We start from the raw sequence: 19,029 nt of genomic DNA, 5'->3' as shown, positions 1-19,029 counted from the left end.
CTTCCCACAGAGGAAGGCTGCACTCCAGCCTCTTCCTCCCAGTCTACACATAATAGCATCACAGAGCAATTTACATTGGAAAAGACCTCTGAGATCATCAAGTTCAACCTTTTACCTAGCACCACCATGACCTCTTCTAAACCATGTCCCCAGGTTCAAGCATTAACATGCCTTTTGAAAGACAAGACTTTCCTGTCATAGATCCATGTTGGCTTTGACCGTAGGTGCTTAAACCCTTAGGTAGGCACTGAGCAGGGATTTTGAGTTTTTTCCATGCAAAACACATTGGATAAGTGCTCAAAGGGACATGCATGAGAAGTTTGTGCACAGAAATCCATTAAATTAGACTTTTTAAGGTGAAGCTTTTCTTAACTTCTTCACCATTCTTCCCATCCATTTAAGACTCTGTGTCTGATTCGCTGATTAATCATTGCAAACAGTTTTACAAGTGTAAATAAATTTGGCCACAAAATGCTGCAAAGTCTAGCATGTAAATATCAGCGGGTGAAGGATCACAGGAGACCAACATCTTTGCAGTGAAATATAGTTCCTGCTGACTCTGCTGTAACCACTAAACTGCTTCTACACATAACAATTTTGTATGTGGATTTAAATTACAGAATTAGGTTTTGCTGCTGCTTGCTAAGTGCTGATGGCAAAGAATAGAAGAATCTGCCTCTGAAGAAGCTTCTGGGTTTTAAAAGAGGGTTCTCTTAGAAGCACTTAATTTGAAGATTTTTTTTCTAATTATATGTTGTTTTCTGAGTTTTATTTTCCTGTCCTTGCATTTTACTATTAGGACATTTATATGAATGCCAGCCAGATCTTATTTTCTTAAGTGATCGTCTGCTCTTGCTATTTATTCACCTTGTGAAATCGTAATCTTTTGTATTGTCTCAGCACTGTAATTTCTGTGGCACCCAGCTGTCATGTCACATGCAGGTACTTACTTTTCAAGGGCTGTTTTGCTTTTAAATATAAAGTTCATCTCTCGTACAAATATCCCTTGTCTACCTATGCTGCAATTAACTTGGGACAGAAAAATAGGAATAATACTATATCTAGCAAGAATACTTATCAAAGGCTTCTGTGAGATAGTGGCAACTAATATTCTTTTTATACAGTTTGCTGAGGAGCATTTTGGTTCTAGTTGTAATTACCTTCTGTGCCAAAAACATGAAAAGACCTTATTTTAGAAGTTGATTAACAACATGAAAGTTTTGTATCCTCATAAAATCTCAGGAGAGCCTTGGAGTTCTATTTTCTGCCTTGCTGTCCCTCCTGTAACAAGGACAACTATTACATTTCCTTTGAATGTGTGGAGCATTTAACTTTTTAATCCCCTGGCACTTGGGCCTTCTCTGGAAGAAGAGGTGGGAGAGATAGATGTTCCTTCAGTTCTGTGTGAAACTGTGGCTGCTCTTTGCAAACAGTAAGAACAAAATCAGAAATGGGAAAAAAAAAAACCAAATTACAGTCTTTTTGCTTGTGTTTCATTAGTACTGCTGGCTTGGTGCCCACACCAGGAAAAAAAACAAACGTTCTTTGGAAATTCAGGGTATTCATTAACGCCACATTAGGGACTTCAGATGGAGGAGGAATGCTCTGGCAAAGGTGCCTCCTTAGACAAGGGGTGCTTGGATGGCCAAGTAGGATTTGAAAGTAATCTCTGACCACAGGATGAGGCACTAGGTCAGGTCTTTTAGAACAAAAAGCAGTGGCTTCAGCACAGAGGTCAATCTATTCATGTGTTCAGAAAAGAGAGAACTTTTAAAATTAAAATAGCAAGGACAGTCATCTAGCAGGCTAAATAAATTTCAATACTGTGCTCTGTCTTTCATAGTTACTCAAGCATCCTTCTGAAGCTCAGGCATGTGACACTGACTTATAAAACACATGACAAAGATAACAGAATGAAGAGCAGAGAAAGAAGCCTTAAACAGTGTGGGACACACTTCCCTGGTATCCACCAGGATTCTATTTCCTCTCCTTTTAAAGGCTTTTGAATGTGAATGACTTACCATAGTAAAAATAAGATGGTATTAACCTAGGAGAGATTAGAAAGAGGAAGGTGAGGAATGAACACTATGTCAGAGGAGGAGAGCTAATAGATCTGCTAAAGTTAGTGTGAATTGCCTAGGGCCAAGTTTTCAAAACAGTTGTACCTGTCCTGCAAGTAAATTCCCTTTTTCACTCTGAACTTTGTGGTCTTCAGCTCCAAATCTAAAAGCTGAAGGCTGCACATGGATGATGTAGCTGGCAGGGTTATTTCCCCAAATTTCAGCAAGCTGATAAATAAAAATCACATGCATGTGATTTTTGATAAACAAAATCACCCTGCAAGACACAAAGCAACCTCCCAGGGGCACAACTTTGAATAAAGCAGTTAATGACAAGTAGCCTCCCCCACCTCCCCACTCCTCCTTTGCCTTAGTTTGTTTAACCTCTGTATGCTGTCTATTGCAGGAGTGATTCGCGAGAGTTACCTGAAAGGTCATGATCAGCTGGTGCCAGTCACCCTGTTGGCCATTGCTGTTATTCTTGCTTTTGTCATGGGGGCCGTCTTTTCGGGAATCATAGTATACTGCATCTGCGACCACCGCCGCAGAGACATGGCTGTTGTGCAGAGGAAGGAGAAGGAGCTGACCCACTCCCGCCGTGGCTCGATGAGCAGTGTTTCCAAGCTCAGTGGCCTCTTTGGGGATGCTCAGTCCAAGGAGCCAAAGCCTGAAGCTATCCTCACGCCTCTAATGCACAATGGCAAGCTGGCTACCCCAGGCAGCACTGCCAAGATGCTAATCAAAGCTGACCAGCACCATCTGGACCTGGCTGCCCTGCCAACCCCTGAGTCCACCCCAACCCTGCAACAGAAGAGAAAGCCCAGCCGAGGCAGTAGGGAATGGGAGAGAAACCAGAATCTCATCAATGCCTGCACAAAAGATATCCCCTCAATGGCCTCACCAGTGATTCCAACTGACCTGCCACTCAGAGCTTCTCCCAGCCACATCCCCAGTGTTGTGGTCCTGCCCATAGCCCAGCAAGGTTACCAGCATGAGTATGTTGACCAGCCAAAAATGAGCGATGGGGCTCAGATGTCCGTGGAGGACCAGAATGCCACCCTTGAGTACAAAACTATCAAGGACCACCTCAGTAGCAAAAGCCCCAGCCATGGAGTTAACCTGGTGGAAAATCTCGACAGCATGCCACCAAAAGTCCCCCAGCGGGAGGCTTCCCTGGGGCCCCCAGGTGCCTCGCTGTCACAGAGCGGGCTGAGCAAGCGGCTGGAGATGCACTCCTCTGCTTACAACGTGGACTACAAGAGAAGCTACCCCACAAACTCACTCACGAGAAGTCATCAGGCATCAACCCTCAAAAGAAACAACACTAACTCCTCCAACTCGTCCCACCTGTCCCGCAATCAGAGCTTCGGCCGGGGTGACAACCCGCCGCCAGCCCCGCAGCGAGTGGACTCCATACAAGTCCACGCGGCTCAGGCACAGGCTGTGACTGTATCCCGGCAGCCAAGTCTCTCTGCCTACAACTCACTGACGAGGTCAGGCTTGAAACGCACACCCTCGCTAAAGCCAGACGTACCTCCCAAACCTTCCTTTGCTCCGCTTTCCACGTCCATGAAGCCCAACGATGCGTGTACATAATCAGAGGGGGAGGGGGAGCAGGAGGAGGATGGCAATTAAGCAGAAGTTGCCCTTGAAAGCCAGTGTTCTGCAACTGTTATCACACGCTCCTCTGAGAAGATGGTTGTTGCAAGCTGAAGATGTGTTGGATTTCTGCTCTCTGGGAAAAGTGGAATATTTTTTTAAACCCGAGCCATATGACCCATGGTTGAAGGTTTGCAATTGCAGGATTCACCCCCACAACCTGCCAGTTCTTTGCTCAAAAGACTAACCCTCCATCAAAAACATTGAGCCAAAAGCACACAGGTGAAAATGACTGTGACATTTCACCCCCTGCCCCTAACTGCACAGTGCATTCCTGAACTGGGAAAGAGTGCTCTGAAAAGCAAAACAAATGTAAAAAAAACACACAGATGTTAAAAAAAAAAAAAAAGAAAAAAAAAGAAAAAAAATTTTAAAAAAAGAAAAAAAAGAAAGAAAAAAAGAAAAAGATCAATTGATAAAGCTAACTCTGACTTAACAATGGCAGAAGTTTACCACTAGCAGGTACTGTGAAATGATGCCCTTCAGTGTTACAGCCATTTGGTCATAGCAGTTAAATGCCGGCTTGGGCAAACTATGTCATAGATTTCTGCTACCCTTCTCTTTTAATGAATAACATGTGACTGTTAACACAAGTAACTCCTCTTATTTATTGTTCAACTTTTGTTTTTCCTAAGGAACTGACATGCATTATCATCCTTTGAGCAGCTTTTCAGAAGTACCTTGAAAGTTATACCTATTTAACGTGAAACCCATTAACTGGAGTAATTAGAACTCTTTTATTTTTCCAAGAAATTCACTGAGTTAGATAAGTTGGAGCTGGATTTCTGAACTTTGTGCCTGGACTGCCTGGTTAGCTGAAAAAAAAAAAAAAAAGGGGATATCTATTTAAGTCTCTCAGCTAATTAGCTGGCTGGGCCTCTGACCTAAGACAGCAACAAATACCGCAAGTTCATAACTTCTAAAGCAGCTGCAAGAGAAACTTAAAAGCTGCACATCTGTGCACCATTGCTATCAACATGGCTTTGTCAGTAGCTAATACTTTCTGTGAAGGCACCAGCTTGTGATGTGCCATCTCATTTCACCTTGCATGTGAGACGGCAAACAAAATCCTCAAACAGTGTGAACTAGCTAATATGCCGGCTGTTACCATGCATAAATTATGGTCTTATCACACGGGTTTTTCGTGGGAATATATCTGTGAATAGCCTGTTTTCTTCCACATGTAAATTTGTGCCTTACACCCTCAGTTGTGTATATTTGTGAGCTGTAGTATGTAAAACCTTTTTCTTTTTCCCCTTTGAGTAATGCAAATATTTATTGATCCTTCCTCCTCCTAGCCCCTTCAAAAACTGGAGTAAAGACATTGAAAGAAGAATGTGGTGGTTATTTTCATAACCCTGCATCCCTAAAGAAATTAGGCTAGCACCATACCTTCCAAATTTGACTTTCTAGCTGTGCCAAGTCCTCTCTCATAACCACCCACAGGTAATGATGCTCCCAAGGCACCGTGCTGGGGTTCTGCCTTCCCCCACCTCCTGCTCCCCCTTTACAACATGTCAGTGTGGAGATCATTCTCACTGGCAGCAGGAAAATTACTAACAGGCTTGTCAATGGAGCTGGAACATCCCCTGGCTGGGGACAGCACTGGTGAGAGGGGCCATGCCCTGCAGAAAGCCCAGCCGCACATCCTGCAGCAGGCAGGGCACATGGAGCTAGGACAGGCAGGCAGGCTCCTGCTGTAGCTACCTGCTGCTCTAGAAGGATGCTGCATATACTTCTTTGGGGAAAAACGTGGGGTTTTTTTCCTTTGTTTCTTTTGTGTGACTGTGCATGTAGCTAGTGTGGGAGTGTGCGTGCGCACAGGTGTGTGCGTGTGTGTGCGCACGCAGGTGTGTAAGTTCCTTTCCAGTCTTTCAGTTTATGCAAAAACGTAGCTGTGTTTTTAATCTGTTACAATAACTGTGTCAACATACTGTAGAAAAATGATGGGGATCGCTTCTAAGCTTTTTATATATATATATATATATATATATCTACTGAACAGTATGTTTGAGTAAGGTGGTTGTTTCTGTTTCAATTTGTTTTTTAAAATTTTATACTTCCATTTGTTTTTCAGGGTTTTGGTTTTGTTTCCGAATGATTGAAAAGACAGATTTAAAGTCCACTAGCTTATAGATGGTATATATAAGGTCTGGATGGTCTACACCAAAGTGTGTAACAAGGGTGCTTGCATGTTCTTTCATTTCATCATGGCTTCTTCTATGAAACAGTTTTGTTCACCCGTAGTGAACTATGCAGACTGGAGTAGATAGATCTGTATCCAAAGCAATGTTGTTGTTTTAATAAAAACAAACTGAAAACCCTTTGAAAACAGTAGGTAGCAAGCTAATTTTTTTAAAAAAGAACCAACTTAACACCTTTTTGTCAAGCTCCAACCCCTGAAGCAGAGTTCCCTTGGTATTATCCCTCAAAACGTTGTCCCAAACCATGGAGATGGAAAATCATGGCAACAGCTTGTGCAGCGATCTGCCTTCACAACTTACACTGCAGTTACTGGGTTGACCTCAAAATGTTCATTTTGTATTCAGTGGGTCTTTTGTTTTCATCCTTTCCCAACCCTAGTTCCCTTCCACCCTCATTCTGTTTTGAGGGTTCATGAACCTATGTGTGCCTTTGCTTTCCACCCTTGCTATACACTGGTAGATGCAACAAATTCAGACTCTCATTTGTAAAGTTGTAAAGTATTGTGATGTCACCAGTTTCCCTTCATTTCCACATCCCCCTAACATATGATTCACAACTTAATGTCGGTTGTAAAAGGAAAAAAAAAAGGCAGGAAAGGAAAAGAAAAAGGAGGAGAGGTGGGAAATAAAAGCTCTTGATTACATATGGTAATAAAACCAGACTGTTCTACCTTGTTTCTTGTTTCCTGGTTCTCTTGTTTCTAGATGATTTATCATTTTCCTTTAATAAATACAAATAGATGCAATACTGATCATTTCAGTCAGGTTGCAGTGAGGAAGAAATTTGTTACTTTTTGCCTTTTACAGACAACAGACTTTAGTGTAAGGTGCTAGTAATTAATTAAAAATTAAATCACACATTTGCTCTCCCTCTATTCATATTTTGCATTTTGCTTTTATAATCTTGTTCATCGTCAAATATTTATGACAGACTTAATAGTTTAAAAAAGCAAGGCTGGGATTTAAGAACATGTGGTCCACCAAAATAGATCATCATACAGATGTGACTTCAATCCCCAGATTTTACATGTTAATAACAGAGTACCATATATTTTCTTTCAGCAGGCATAAATCCGTTGTGCTTCACAGGCCTGATTCAGAGGATGTTGTCTGAGACTTATTCTGCAAGAAAATAGTAGTGAACAAATAATAACAAAAGAGTGTAAAAGTAATGACTCCCTAGTCCTGAAAGTGACTAAAACATACCAGAGTTCTTCACCTTGTTTTTGTGTGAATGGGATCACTCATGCATAACCATTAACTACAGTACAAATAAACATTGGCTATGTCCATTACTAGGCTTAGTGGACTTGTTTTGTGAGAGGTGTAGGCATTGTGAAATGTGACCCCACAGATATATGGCATCTAATCCAGTAATTTACCCTTGTTCAGATCATATTTGGGCTTTTCTGCCCTGCCAGTACACTCTGTTCATGGACCTATTGCCTTTGTGATTCATGCCACGTAAGTGACACACAAATGCAGAGCATTGCAGACATCATTTTTCAATGCCTTGTCCACATACTTGCCTGGTTTTTTCTCAGTGCAGGCTCCCTTCAAGCTGGGCATACTGGGCTGCAGGTGTGTGGTGTGCAGGCAGGGAGGATTATATAGGTCTGCCAGGCCTGGGGCACGCCCCAGGGACTCTCCAGCCTGGGGACTGAGGGCACTGCATGGTTTACACAGTGCTCCACTCTCTGCTGTGTTTGACCCACATGCTCCCAGAGCTGCAGCAAATGGGAAAGCTCTCCGGGTGCTTAGGGACCTCCATTGTTTTCAATGTAGCCAATCCTTTGTGAAATTCCTTTGTCTATAGTTTGAAATGCTTTGTACAAGCACCACCTACAGAAGCTATTCAAAATTAATATACTTCTATTTTAAAATTAATATAAATGTTCCTCCATAAGCCTGGAGAAGAGGGCCCAGTAATTCTCAGCAGCGGTGCGGGATGTCTTGTTTTACATAGTTCCTCCATCTCTTGCCAGTCTATTTAAAGTCCATTTAAAACAGGCATGAAGGAGAGAGGGAAAGAAAGTGCCCTGGTGCACAAGCCACTTGGGGGCCCAAAACCTGCTGCCAAAGGGAAGGTTTGTACTTAGCCCCTTAAAGCACTATTCCCTTGCAACACTTCCCCAAAGGTGCACTTCAAGATGGCATCTACAGATCCTCTGACAGAGACCTGCCTTACCTTCTGCAGGGCAGGAAGGATCAGGAGAGGAACTGAAGGAAACACATTGCCCCAGTGGGGTCTTGGCCAGCCAAGCAGAGGGCAGGAACCCACATGCATCAGCAGCACCCTGCCAAGAAATGGTTCCTCCACTGAGAACACACACCTCCCCACCCAGAGGAGGCTGTGACACTGTGGTGGCTTTTGGCAGGGGAGGAGATCACTGAGCTACTCACTGTCTGTTTGAATCATGAGATCTGTCCCTTACAGGGGCTGCTGGTGCCACACTGCAGAAGTTCCCTGGGGCTGAGCAGGGCAAACAAGAAAGCCAAGAGAAAGCAAGGATGCTCTGAGCACTTCACTCAAGTTAGTGTCATCTTATTCATTGTATTAATGGTACCCACATTGACCTCATTTAGCATGTCATTGAGGATGCATGGAAGTTCCCTTCCAATCAGCATTAATTTGCATACATATTTTTACACAAAATGGAACCCAGCTGAACAGCTCAAAACAATAGGTCTCTGTAAATAAATCCTGGTCCACTGTCCGGTTCCTCCTCTCTCCCTCCAACAATACATTAAGAACTACACAAGGGTGTCATTTCAAAGATAAATGCAAGTCCTGCCCCACTGAAGCTTCTACATCAGGGAATATTTTGCACCTGAAAGCTCCCCATGTGAAAAAAAGATGAGGCAATGGGGTCAAGCATGTGCAGTTCAGTCCACTTTGCTGCCAGCAGGACAGCCAGGCACACGACAGGTTTGCACGGAAAGCGTTGCCAGAATATAGTGCCATATAACAGTAATGCATCAGCACTAACAGTAGCACATCGTTCAGATGATGACCAGACTAATTTCAGGGATGCAATTCCGATAATTCTTCTGCCACAGAATTAGCAGGCTGTTCTCTCCCTGGATTAGGCATGGATTTTTGCTCCCTAAATCTTGTTTATAAAGCATGTTTAAAGCAATGTGGAGGACCTCAAGTGCTAGTGTTATCCACCCCACTGCACTGAAGCAGGATCAAGTAAACCTAACCCATTCTTGATAACTGGTTGTCTTACCCTTTCCCTGTAAATATATTTTACTCTGAGTAGTGAAAGTCACCCGAGGGATCAACATCAAGCATTTCAGAGTGTCCAAAGAAAATTAAAAGCTAAGAAAGTGAGTTGGACTGGCTTAGTTAAGGCCAGCTTTCTATTTATCCAATTAAAGTTAATTTCCCAGAAGCATGGCACCTACTCCAATGAACAAGTGTTAGAAAGACACATTGTGTGTGTAATATTCATATGCTTCCTGCTGATGCATGTGTCTGCTAATGAGTCTCTAAGTAGTCTTTTTATTACTTTTTTCCCTTTCTTTTAAAAAGTGAAAATACTTCTCAGAATAACTGCTAAGTCCATCTTCACATGTCTTGTGCAGAACAATGATGTGTTAGACATCTTTGTATGAATAGAAACAGGTAAATAGCCATATATCCCCTGACTGTAATTTAAACAGCGTAAGTCAGTAGGGAAAGGCTATAATTGGAGTTAGAGTAAGTGAGGTGAAAATTGCTAGGTGGCAGTACCATCTGCATCTTGTTTTAATTAGCCAAGTTTATTGTCAGAATATAAAACTTTCTGCTATTCAGGTCCCTGGCTTATTTCAGCCACCAGTCCGAAGTGACTGCCACATGTCTGGGTAAGCACAATTACTGATCAGCAAAGGAGAATTATCCTCCCCACTGATCTGGCTAACAGTAACCGTGTCTAGGAATAGGGACAAAAATATGGCTAACCAAGATCATTGTCACATCTGCTTAGTGTTTAATGACAAACTCTATTAGGGCTAACAGAACACTGTTAATTCAATTAGATCAGTGTTTTCCTTTGCTGGCCATGATGCATTTGGAAGACCAGCAACTGTATGCAGAGCGTGGCAGGCAGTCCACTGCAAGGAATAATAGCATCATAAATAATATATTAAGACGAAGACAAATCTAGCATGCTGCAGTCAGAGCACATCAGCCTTATAGATGAGTCCTGCAATATCACAAGGAGTGGGGGAGGAAAAAAGTAGCTATGACAGGAAATTACAGCAACTGTAAATGACAGGGACTACATGAGGGAACAAAACTCATTAGGTAAGCTCTTTAACCAAAGTGCTAGGGAAGCACAGGACAGCCTGCTGGCAGCCATGGAGGGCCTGTAAGCCCTCACATTTATCCTCCTTAAAATGAAATAGCAGGCGTCAAATGCTGGATTTAAAGGAAGATGATAAATAAAGGAAGATAACTGGCACAAACCTCAGTGGAAACCCACCTCTTTCTCTGGCCTAGTACTCAGGGCTTCCACCCTCCCTGCAGAGCTGGACTGGGCTGGCTGCACCCTCCAGAGCAAACAGGCTCTCCTCCTGCACAGCAGCCCCCCAGCAGCAGCTGAGGCCCTGTCCTGTTACGGGGCAGCACCTTGCAGGGGGTGACGGGCACAGCTCAGGGCAGAGGAGCCCTTTGTTCCAGCCTGCTGGATGTGGGTTCGCAGGAGGCCCGCGCCTTGCTGCCACACAGCAGCCCTCAGCAGCCAGTGAGAGCCGCAACTGGAAATCCTGTGCAGGCCTCTTCACTGTTCAAAGAGAAAGAAACCAAAATCCACTTCTGCTTCAGCGAACATGCCAGTAAAAAGATGCTGATAAGAGCTTCCTAAAGCTATTTCTGCCTTTTGGTGGGGGTTTTCTTTGTGTTTTTTTATGTGTCTATACAGCCTTGCTTCTAGAGAAAGGCACTCCATGTCAGAAAAAAAAAAATAGAAAGAAAAAAACAACTAGAATATTTTGTTTCTCTGACTTCTGGAAATTATTACATAATCTTATCAATTCTCAACAAATACAATCTAAAGTATTCAGACTGTTGATAGAAATATTGCTTCTGATAGCGCAGCAAACTGCAGACTGAGCTTTTATTAAATGCTGCATAAATTGTCTGTGAAGAAACCTTTTACAAGATATGGTGGTTCAAACAATTTTACAAAGAGCAGGAGACAAAGAGTTCGTTTTGCACTAAAATGGTTTCCTAGGAAACACTGCAAAATGTAACATGATATCTCTGTGGAAGTTCAAGGACTTGTGTGTGCTAGTGTGTGTTTCTCCTGACCCTCTTTTTTTTTTTCTTTTTCTTGGTGTGGTGTATGGTATTGCTGGCCAATTTTACCTTTTGATGGTAGCCCAAGAACAGAATAGGCCTGTACCACAGCAACCCACAATCTGAAGGACATTTTCCTCTTTGATAATCAAATCTCTTCTCTAAACAGAAAAGGAAAATGTTGATAGAAACCAAGTCTTTTCATCTGTAGCACTGTGCTCTCACAATAAGGAAAAAACAATGACTGAAAATGCCCAGAGCCAAATTTCAGATTTCAGATAGTTCTCAAGGTTGATCCATGTATTTTCTCTTAACATATAGGTACACAACATAAACTTATGTGGTTAAAGCAGATATCAACAGCCTGCAAGGCTATCCAAAGCTATTCAGAAATCTGGACATGTGTCTGATCTTCTTTAATTAAAGGCTAATAATCCACCCATCTGAGACAAGTACTTTGTCTTCCCTAGGTGCAAGGAGTGTGTCCCCAGAAATGCAAAGTTCCTAACTGGGACAACTCAGCTGTTTACTCAAACAAGAGGCAACTGAATTTACCTGGCTGCATGCCCTTTCATTAGTTGTCCTACTCTTATAGATGCTAATTGTGACAGAGCATTAGGTGCACTTCCTGCATATGTTAAAGACTGCAGAAATGTTGATGTATACAACACTTTGCCCCAGCCATAGCTAGTCTCAAGACCCCAATATACTGAAGTCCTTCGCTAGACAATACATGACCCTATGCAGTGCTGCTGCTGTGTCTGCCATCCTCACAGCTGCAGCCAGAGCATTCAGACCCATGCAACTCTGCCAGGGGCTATGTCCAGTTACAAAAGAATACTGGCACAAGTGCAGAAGCACTACAGCACTGCATACAAGGCAGCAGAGACAGACAGACAGGACCAAAGCTCCAGCATGGCTCAAAGCAAAAACACCCCATTTGTTGAAGGATATTTTAAAAGAAGTTGCTTTGCAACAGACCATCACGAAATAAAAAAAATTAACAGGGTTGGGGAGATTATTTAGGTCCTAGGACACCTTTTGCTTAGCCTGGAGAAAGGGCAAGCAGGTATTTCAGAAATAATTGCACTGAATTTAAGCAGAGTGTCATTCATAGGTGACAGGGACAGCACTGGTTGCCCCTGTCAGCCTCAGTCAGAAAACCTCCCTGAGCTAACCGGCCTCTTTGGAAAGCACGCCCCCAGTGCATTGATCCTTACCGCTGCCTTCCCACTCCTGTTGCTCAATTTTATCACCTTGTTGCAGAAGACGGTCCTTTGTTCCTCAAGTAGAGTCTGGGAGAGTGGCAAGATGTAGTGTACATGATGATGATGTATTTGTCTCTGGTCCTGGGAAAGGTCCCTGGAGAATTCCTGTTCTGCAGGTAATTGACAAATGGGGGAAAACTCACAGAACATAGTCCAGAGAGTTTAGCTCATGTTTATAAGTACAGGATAATCCAAGCAGCAGGTGAGCTAAGAGCTGACATTTACTGTTGGTGCACAAATGTGAATTTTGGTGAACTACTGAGTTTGTCAGGAAGCAGAGAGAGCAGCATTTGTATCCAGATGTGTGCTCTGGAAGAGTTGGAGTGCATTACTGATGGCAACACAGATGCTGACCCAAGGAAACACTTGACTTGAAACACAATTTCATCATTGAGCTCCCTGTTTCAAAACTGGGACAGAATGACAGGTTTTCTGGGCAGGGCCACAGGACCCTCCTGAGGAAACCACATTACCAACCTAATTAAGAATGGTGCTGAGCTTTTTCCAAACTAACCCAGGCCAGACAGCCATTGATACAGCATAAGAACAACTGCCCTCCAAGCCAGTAAATCTAAAGGAGTTACCTGACAGAGCTCTACACACATGAGGCCGTGCCATGAAGGTAATGAATGAATACCTTATGAAGGTAAATTGTAGACTCAGGACCTGCTTTCACACACCTTGTTCATGTCCCATTAACTGTGTAGATGTAATGCTTACTTTGTGTGGTACCCAAAAGCTGTACTCATGGGCGTATTGGAAACACCAAGGACAAAGGAATAGGGCTTGGCTGATGCACCCTGTAACACTGTTTTGTTCATTCTCTGCTTTATTTGCTCTGTTGTACTAATAGGATTAAAATGCATTTAACTGAGATTTCATGTTTGAGATCAGCAGGTAATTAAGCCCACATTGATACACTACAGTATATAAACACTTTCTGAATAGAAATGCATCCCACTTACTTACTTCCCTAAACGCTTTACTCAGAGTGCCCAGTTAGTAAAGATTTTAATAATTCACACCTACATTCAAATAGCTCTCCTTTAGCATAACTTGTGTGCTTAAATTTCTCCCAGCTGTATTACATCTGCATTTGGCATTTAAAACCCTATGCAGACAAACACACTTTTTGATGTAAGTCATACAAATTATTAGTCAGTGAGGGGAAATCTGATTTTCAGGAAGGGGCTTTCTGAAATGGAGAAGTCTCGATTTCAGCTGAACAGACTGAAATTTTGCTTCTATCTCCCAGTGTAATCAGCTCAAAATAGAGATTGTTTAGATGGTCCAGTCTCACCCATAATTTCCACTGATATAAGATCTCACTTGATACACAGACTATGAAATGCATTTGGCCTATTGACAGAAAACTAAATAGTCTCCAGTGTATTTGCTTTTAAATGCACATGCCAGTTTGTATAAAAAATGCAACTCAGTAGTAGATTTTTTCATCTTAATTTTTTAATGAAAGTATGAGAAACAAGTCTAGCTGAATATTGAGCTACTAGCTCTAATGCTGAAAAGGACTTAGAATTGGTCTAAAAGAAATAAAAACTAATTTTCCAACTTTAGATTCTGTGATTATGTCATATAAGAGAAAGGACAAGCTGTCCCCTGACCTAAATAAAGATGTATTTGGCCTTTCCCCATTGTTTTAATGATGGAAATGAAGCTGATCTATTAGCTCAGATCATCAAGGCAGTTCTTTAGATGGATTTGGCATGTCTGTGGGACTTTCACCACATGAGAAGCTGAACACCTGAGAGTCACTGCCGTTCCTGTGGCTGGCACTGCAAAACACAGGTGCTGTGAGAGCTGCAGGAGGGGCTTACAAGCATCAGCCTCTGGTAAGGATGCCCTCAGCTGTCTGTAGTGGTTGCACAAAAAGTGGTCTTCACTCCCTTCCAGCCTGGAAGTCTGCCTGCATCCACAGATCATTCAACCTGATTTGGAGATCACGGGGAACCTTCATGTATTTCAACAAAAGTTTTATTCAGGCTGTTCCATTTTAAATCCTTCTTTTCTGTCTTCTTTCCCTCTTATCTTGCTTTCTGCCCTACTGGGACTACTTTGATGCAGGAGAATAGGCTGGATGACACATTTTATGAGCAGGCAAAATAAGGACTGAAGTGATTTTGTCTCAGGCTACCTGCAAACCAGCAGCAGGGACAAGGGCAGTCACAAGGTCCCAGGTCACTGTCACATACATTCTCCTCAGAACTGCCCAGCATAAGTGGCAGGCTGGAAAGGCACAATTCCAGAAGCCTGGAGAGTCTGGTGGCAGAAACAGAGAATCAAAGGAAAGGGGGTTGAATGGGAAAAAAATTCTCTTTTGTGAAGGAATTACAAACAAGGCAAGCACATGGATATTCCTGTTTCAAGTAAAAAGACCCAGGAACAAAACTGAACCTTCCCATAGCATGGGAGAAGAATAAGAGGAGCTGCTGGTGTAAGAGGAGGAAGGAAAGCAGAGTGCTGCCCCAGGGGGTGAGGGCACAGGTCATCTGTTCCCAAGGATGGGAATAGTGCCTTCTCTGGTGAGGTGTTTTTCCACCCGCAGCTACAGGCTGGGCACGAGCTGTACCACCAATTTACACCAGCCCCACATGCCCCACAGCTCTTGCCCTGCCCTTGGCACTGCCTGGATGCTCACAGGACATCCTGCTGCCAAGGCACAAGTAGGCAAATGGGAGGCCTCCAGCATCAAGGAACTTCTGCTTTCAGAAATCCTCAGTGGCAAAATGATCATAAAATTCCAACTTTATTAATTGATTGGTTAATAGATAAAAATATATGCAAAAATATAGATATACATATTCATGTGGTTTACATATATTATATATAAGACATATTAAATTTATATTAAATATATTTTATGTCTATTAAAAAGAATACCCCTCTTGGGATTATGTACCAAATTAACTGCTAATATTCAGTTCCTGCTATACTAACTTGTAACTTTCTACACAGCAGTAGGAGTTTGCAAAGCTACCCCAGTACACTGCATCCTGGCTGTGGTGGAAGTGAGGAGGGAACTCCCTTCCCAAGAAGAAGCACTCCTGCTGGAGTGAGGCACAGCAAGGTTCCCAGCAGTCTCAGAGACCTCACCTGTCCCTCAGAAATGGAGTATGAAAGGCACAGTCATGGGAGGAAGCAACATCAGAGATTGGAGGACTTGCAGCAGCAGGCTCTTCAATGAGTAGGGTAGGAATAGATGGTGTCAGAAAATCTGCTACCTTTCCACAAAAACAAATAACTTTATGAGACTAAATTTAAGTACTTTAAGGGAGATGGTGTGGTTTCATTCATGCAGCTAATTAATGGTTACCTCACTTAAAGGAAAAATAATAGTGTAATATTTAGAGCAATACAAACGATGACTGATTTGTTTCCAAATTGTACCAAAGACAAACAATCCACAGAGCCAGAAAAGTTTTTTTCTCCTACTCCTCTGGGGAATGAGGACTGCAAGCAACCAGCTGCCTCCTGCCCAGGGGGCTGATGCTGGCCAGAAGCAATTAAACATTTGATTGTAATTGGGCCTCAGTGAAGATACATCGCTAATCAGTCATCAGCTCTACTGCGGCTGTCAAAGCAGCTTGATGTTCTTCACTTAGCCTTCCTCTTCATTTATTTGTGGAGGGTTTGTGTGTGTTTATTTTTATTTTAAGTGGAAATTAGTGCCAGGGCTACTACCTACAACATTTTCAGCTGCTGTCCCAGGTCTGTTCTATGCTCCTGGCCAGGGAGTGAAGGGAAGGTTTGGCAGTATAGGACTCTGAAGTCAACAGCATGACAGGCATTATGCACATGGCAATGCCTTTCTTTTCCTGCTCTCTTTTCCTGTCATGTGTGCCCCTCAGCACAGGGGAGGAGGGTGCTTGCCATCCCTGAACAACAGCTCTGCCAAGGAGGCCTGGAAGGTCTTCAATCCCAGCAACTTGGAATTGAACCACATCCTTTTCCTCCTTCCTCTTGTCTCAGGATGTTTTCAGTCCCTTCTGTGACCACGGCTGTGCCAGAGGAAGCACTGGAGAGCTGAAATACCCCCCCAACATTGGTTAGCTAAACTCTTCTGAGCAGCAGCATGGACTGGTCGAGATAAATTCAGATCCCCAGACCACATAATGAAGTCATCACTTTTTAATGTATATTTGTGCATGTTACAGAAACCAGAAATATTCACAGGCTCACAGGGCAGCTGAGGATGGAAGACACCTGCAGATGCCATCCCATCCAACTCCCCTGCTCAATCAGTGTCAGCTAGAGCCAGCTGCCCAGGACCACATACATTTGTTTTTTAAGTATTTCCATGGGTGGAGACAGTACAGACTGTTTCAGCAACCTATTCCAACATTAGATTGTCTCCATAGTAAAAAATAGTTTTACTTATGTTTAAGCTGAATTTCAGTGTGTGCTTGTCCTGTCACTGCATACCATTGAAAAGAGCCTGGCTCCCTACCATCAGGTATTTGTACATTTTTATGTGTTTTTTTCAATACCCTATGTATTTAAAGGAAAAATGAAAGCAGACTTCTGTAACTGAAGCAGGAATTGAGCCAAATAACACATAAAGAATGAGAGGCAAACTGCCAGGAAAGCAAAAGTGGAATGCAAAGCTACATGGTAAAATACATAGTAAGCTTGTCTGTCTGCATATAAGAGCATCAAGATTTGTTGTCAGATGCTACCAAACTTACTCAGATCATGCATTTGCATATGTCCTAAAGTGTGTGTTTCAGTCGGTGTGAAAAGGACTTTCACTAGCCTACCACCTTAATCTCCCACTACATTCCAAAATCTTGCACTGCTGCAAAGCATATCCGAAACTTCAAAATTAGAAGGTGTTAACACAGGCTTTTAGATGGGGCAGAGAGGAGCTGCCTCACCGTGGCTACACAGCCCTCTGCTCATGGCACTTCCACAGCAGCATCAGTCTAAACACCCACCTGGATAAGGCCACTGTGTTCCTGCTGGACAAAGCCTGGTGACACATAAACAGCAGCAAACAGCCCCTTGCAGTGGAAAATATTGGACAGCCCTAAGCACAAGTGCACATTTACCCACATCCTACCATGCCATTAAAGCAGGTAATGTTACTGCGATTAAAACCCATGCATTTTCCAAGAAACCACAGTTAACTCAACTGTTTAGATTAGCATATCAGAATAATATCTATGTGGTCAGTACTGGTGAATAGCAATGTTTTTAAAGGTAAGTTCTTTCATGTAACATTCTATTTTGAAGGGCTTTGTACATTAAGGAATTTTCCTTCTGAATAATTCCATTTAATTTCTTAGTTTTCATTTAATTCAATGTGAAGTAATATGCACAAGCCAGAATCAGGTGCTTTTATTATCCTCTGGGTAAAGGATTACAGTAAAATAATCACAAAATCTCACTGAACACCATTTGGAATATTTTGGACCTTTTTGGAATCCACCTTCTTAGCTACATCCACCACCTTGCCACTTGGTGAGCTTCTGCTGTATTTACCATCAGCTAAAGGATATTTCTATAGGATATAGCAACATCAAGTGTGACCAGCCCTTTTGGAGTGGACACTGCTGGACAGTACCATGCTCTAGTCTCAGACTTCTCTTAGTTTAGGTTCTTTATGCCTTATTAAAGCCTAAACTGTCATAAGTTGAAAGGGCTCTTGGAAATTTTAGCTGCAAAGCCTCATACACTCACCTCTCTAATCTAATCTAATATGTCTGAGTATACTTTGGATTATAGAAAGAAATAATGTAATCTGTAAAACAAAATGAAACCCCATGGAAGACTGAGGATATGATGGCTCTGATTTTTGTGGTCATCCATTACTTGTTTTGCATCTGGGGGAAAAAAGCTTTACAGACCATTTCTTATTTATTGGTAACATATAAAAGAAAAATATTTGCAGGTAAGCCTAATCACAGAGGCTTTGGGTTTCTGCTTTATACAAAGGTAAAACCCCTTCAGCTGGTAGGGTACTGAAAAGGAGAGCAAATATCCATCATGTGTGGGAGGCCTTAAAAGCACCATGGATGATAAATGCCAGTCAAGCAGGTATTTTTTTTTTTAAATATAAATAATTATTCTGCCTAAAGCTTTCTATTGCCTCAGAAAGTTTACAAGGAAGAGATGGAAACTAAGATTTCTGCTTTTATGTCCCACTTTCTTACAGACTTTTTTTTCAGTTATAGATAAAACAATTCATTCTTTTAGGAATGCAATTTCTGCCTCTTTATGAACATGCAAAATGGGTTTATTATAATAAGACATTATTCTGTTTGTATCATCTATTGACATTTCTGAAGTCTTTTAAGAACCACGGATGAAAGATGCAAGTGCCAAGTACGTCATAAATTATTAAATATTTCTTCAAAATCTGCTTGCTCAGTCTGCATTTCATCTGCTGATGCCAGATTTCAGAATGAGCTATACAAAAGGCCTTTATGAAACCTTGTCCTCCTCAGCATCCTGCCTGTGCTGTGCAGGATCAGGCAGAATCAGAATGAATCAGAATATATGCAAGGAGAAAAGAAAAGAGAAAAGAGAAAAGA

At 42.3% G+C, this 19,029-nt stretch overlaps 1 protein-coding gene across 5 annotated transcripts in view; it reads left to right on the top strand.

Moving 5' to 3' along the window:
- The window catches only part of SEMA6A (semaphorin 6A), a 126,453-nt gene extending 112,327 nt beyond the window's left edge, over positions 1 to 14,126 (top strand). For 4 of the 5 annotated variants that reach the window (XM_015652527.3, XM_015652526.3, XM_015652528.3 and 1 more), the window contains one exon: positions 2,467 to 6,598. In XM_015652527.3, coding sequence (XP_015508013.1) covers positions 2,467 to 3,656 — 1,190 coding nt within the window. In that variant the 3' untranslated portion in view covers positions 3,657 to 6,598. Of the gene's footprint in view, positions 1 to 2,466; positions 6,599 to 6,985 lie in introns of those variants that run through there. The other variant, XM_015652530.3, reaches the window with a different exon arrangement.
- The last annotated feature ends 4,903 nt before the right edge of the window (positions 14,127 to 19,029 follow it).

Source organism: Parus major, chromosome Z (genome assembly GCF_001522545.3).
Source record: "Parus major isolate Abel chromosome Z, Parus_major1.1, whole genome shotgun sequence".
NCBI lineage: Eukaryota > Metazoa > Chordata > Aves > Passeriformes > Paridae > Parus > Parus major.
Note: the sequence above shows the minus strand (reverse complement) of the source record. Positions and strands in the feature narration are given on the sequence as shown.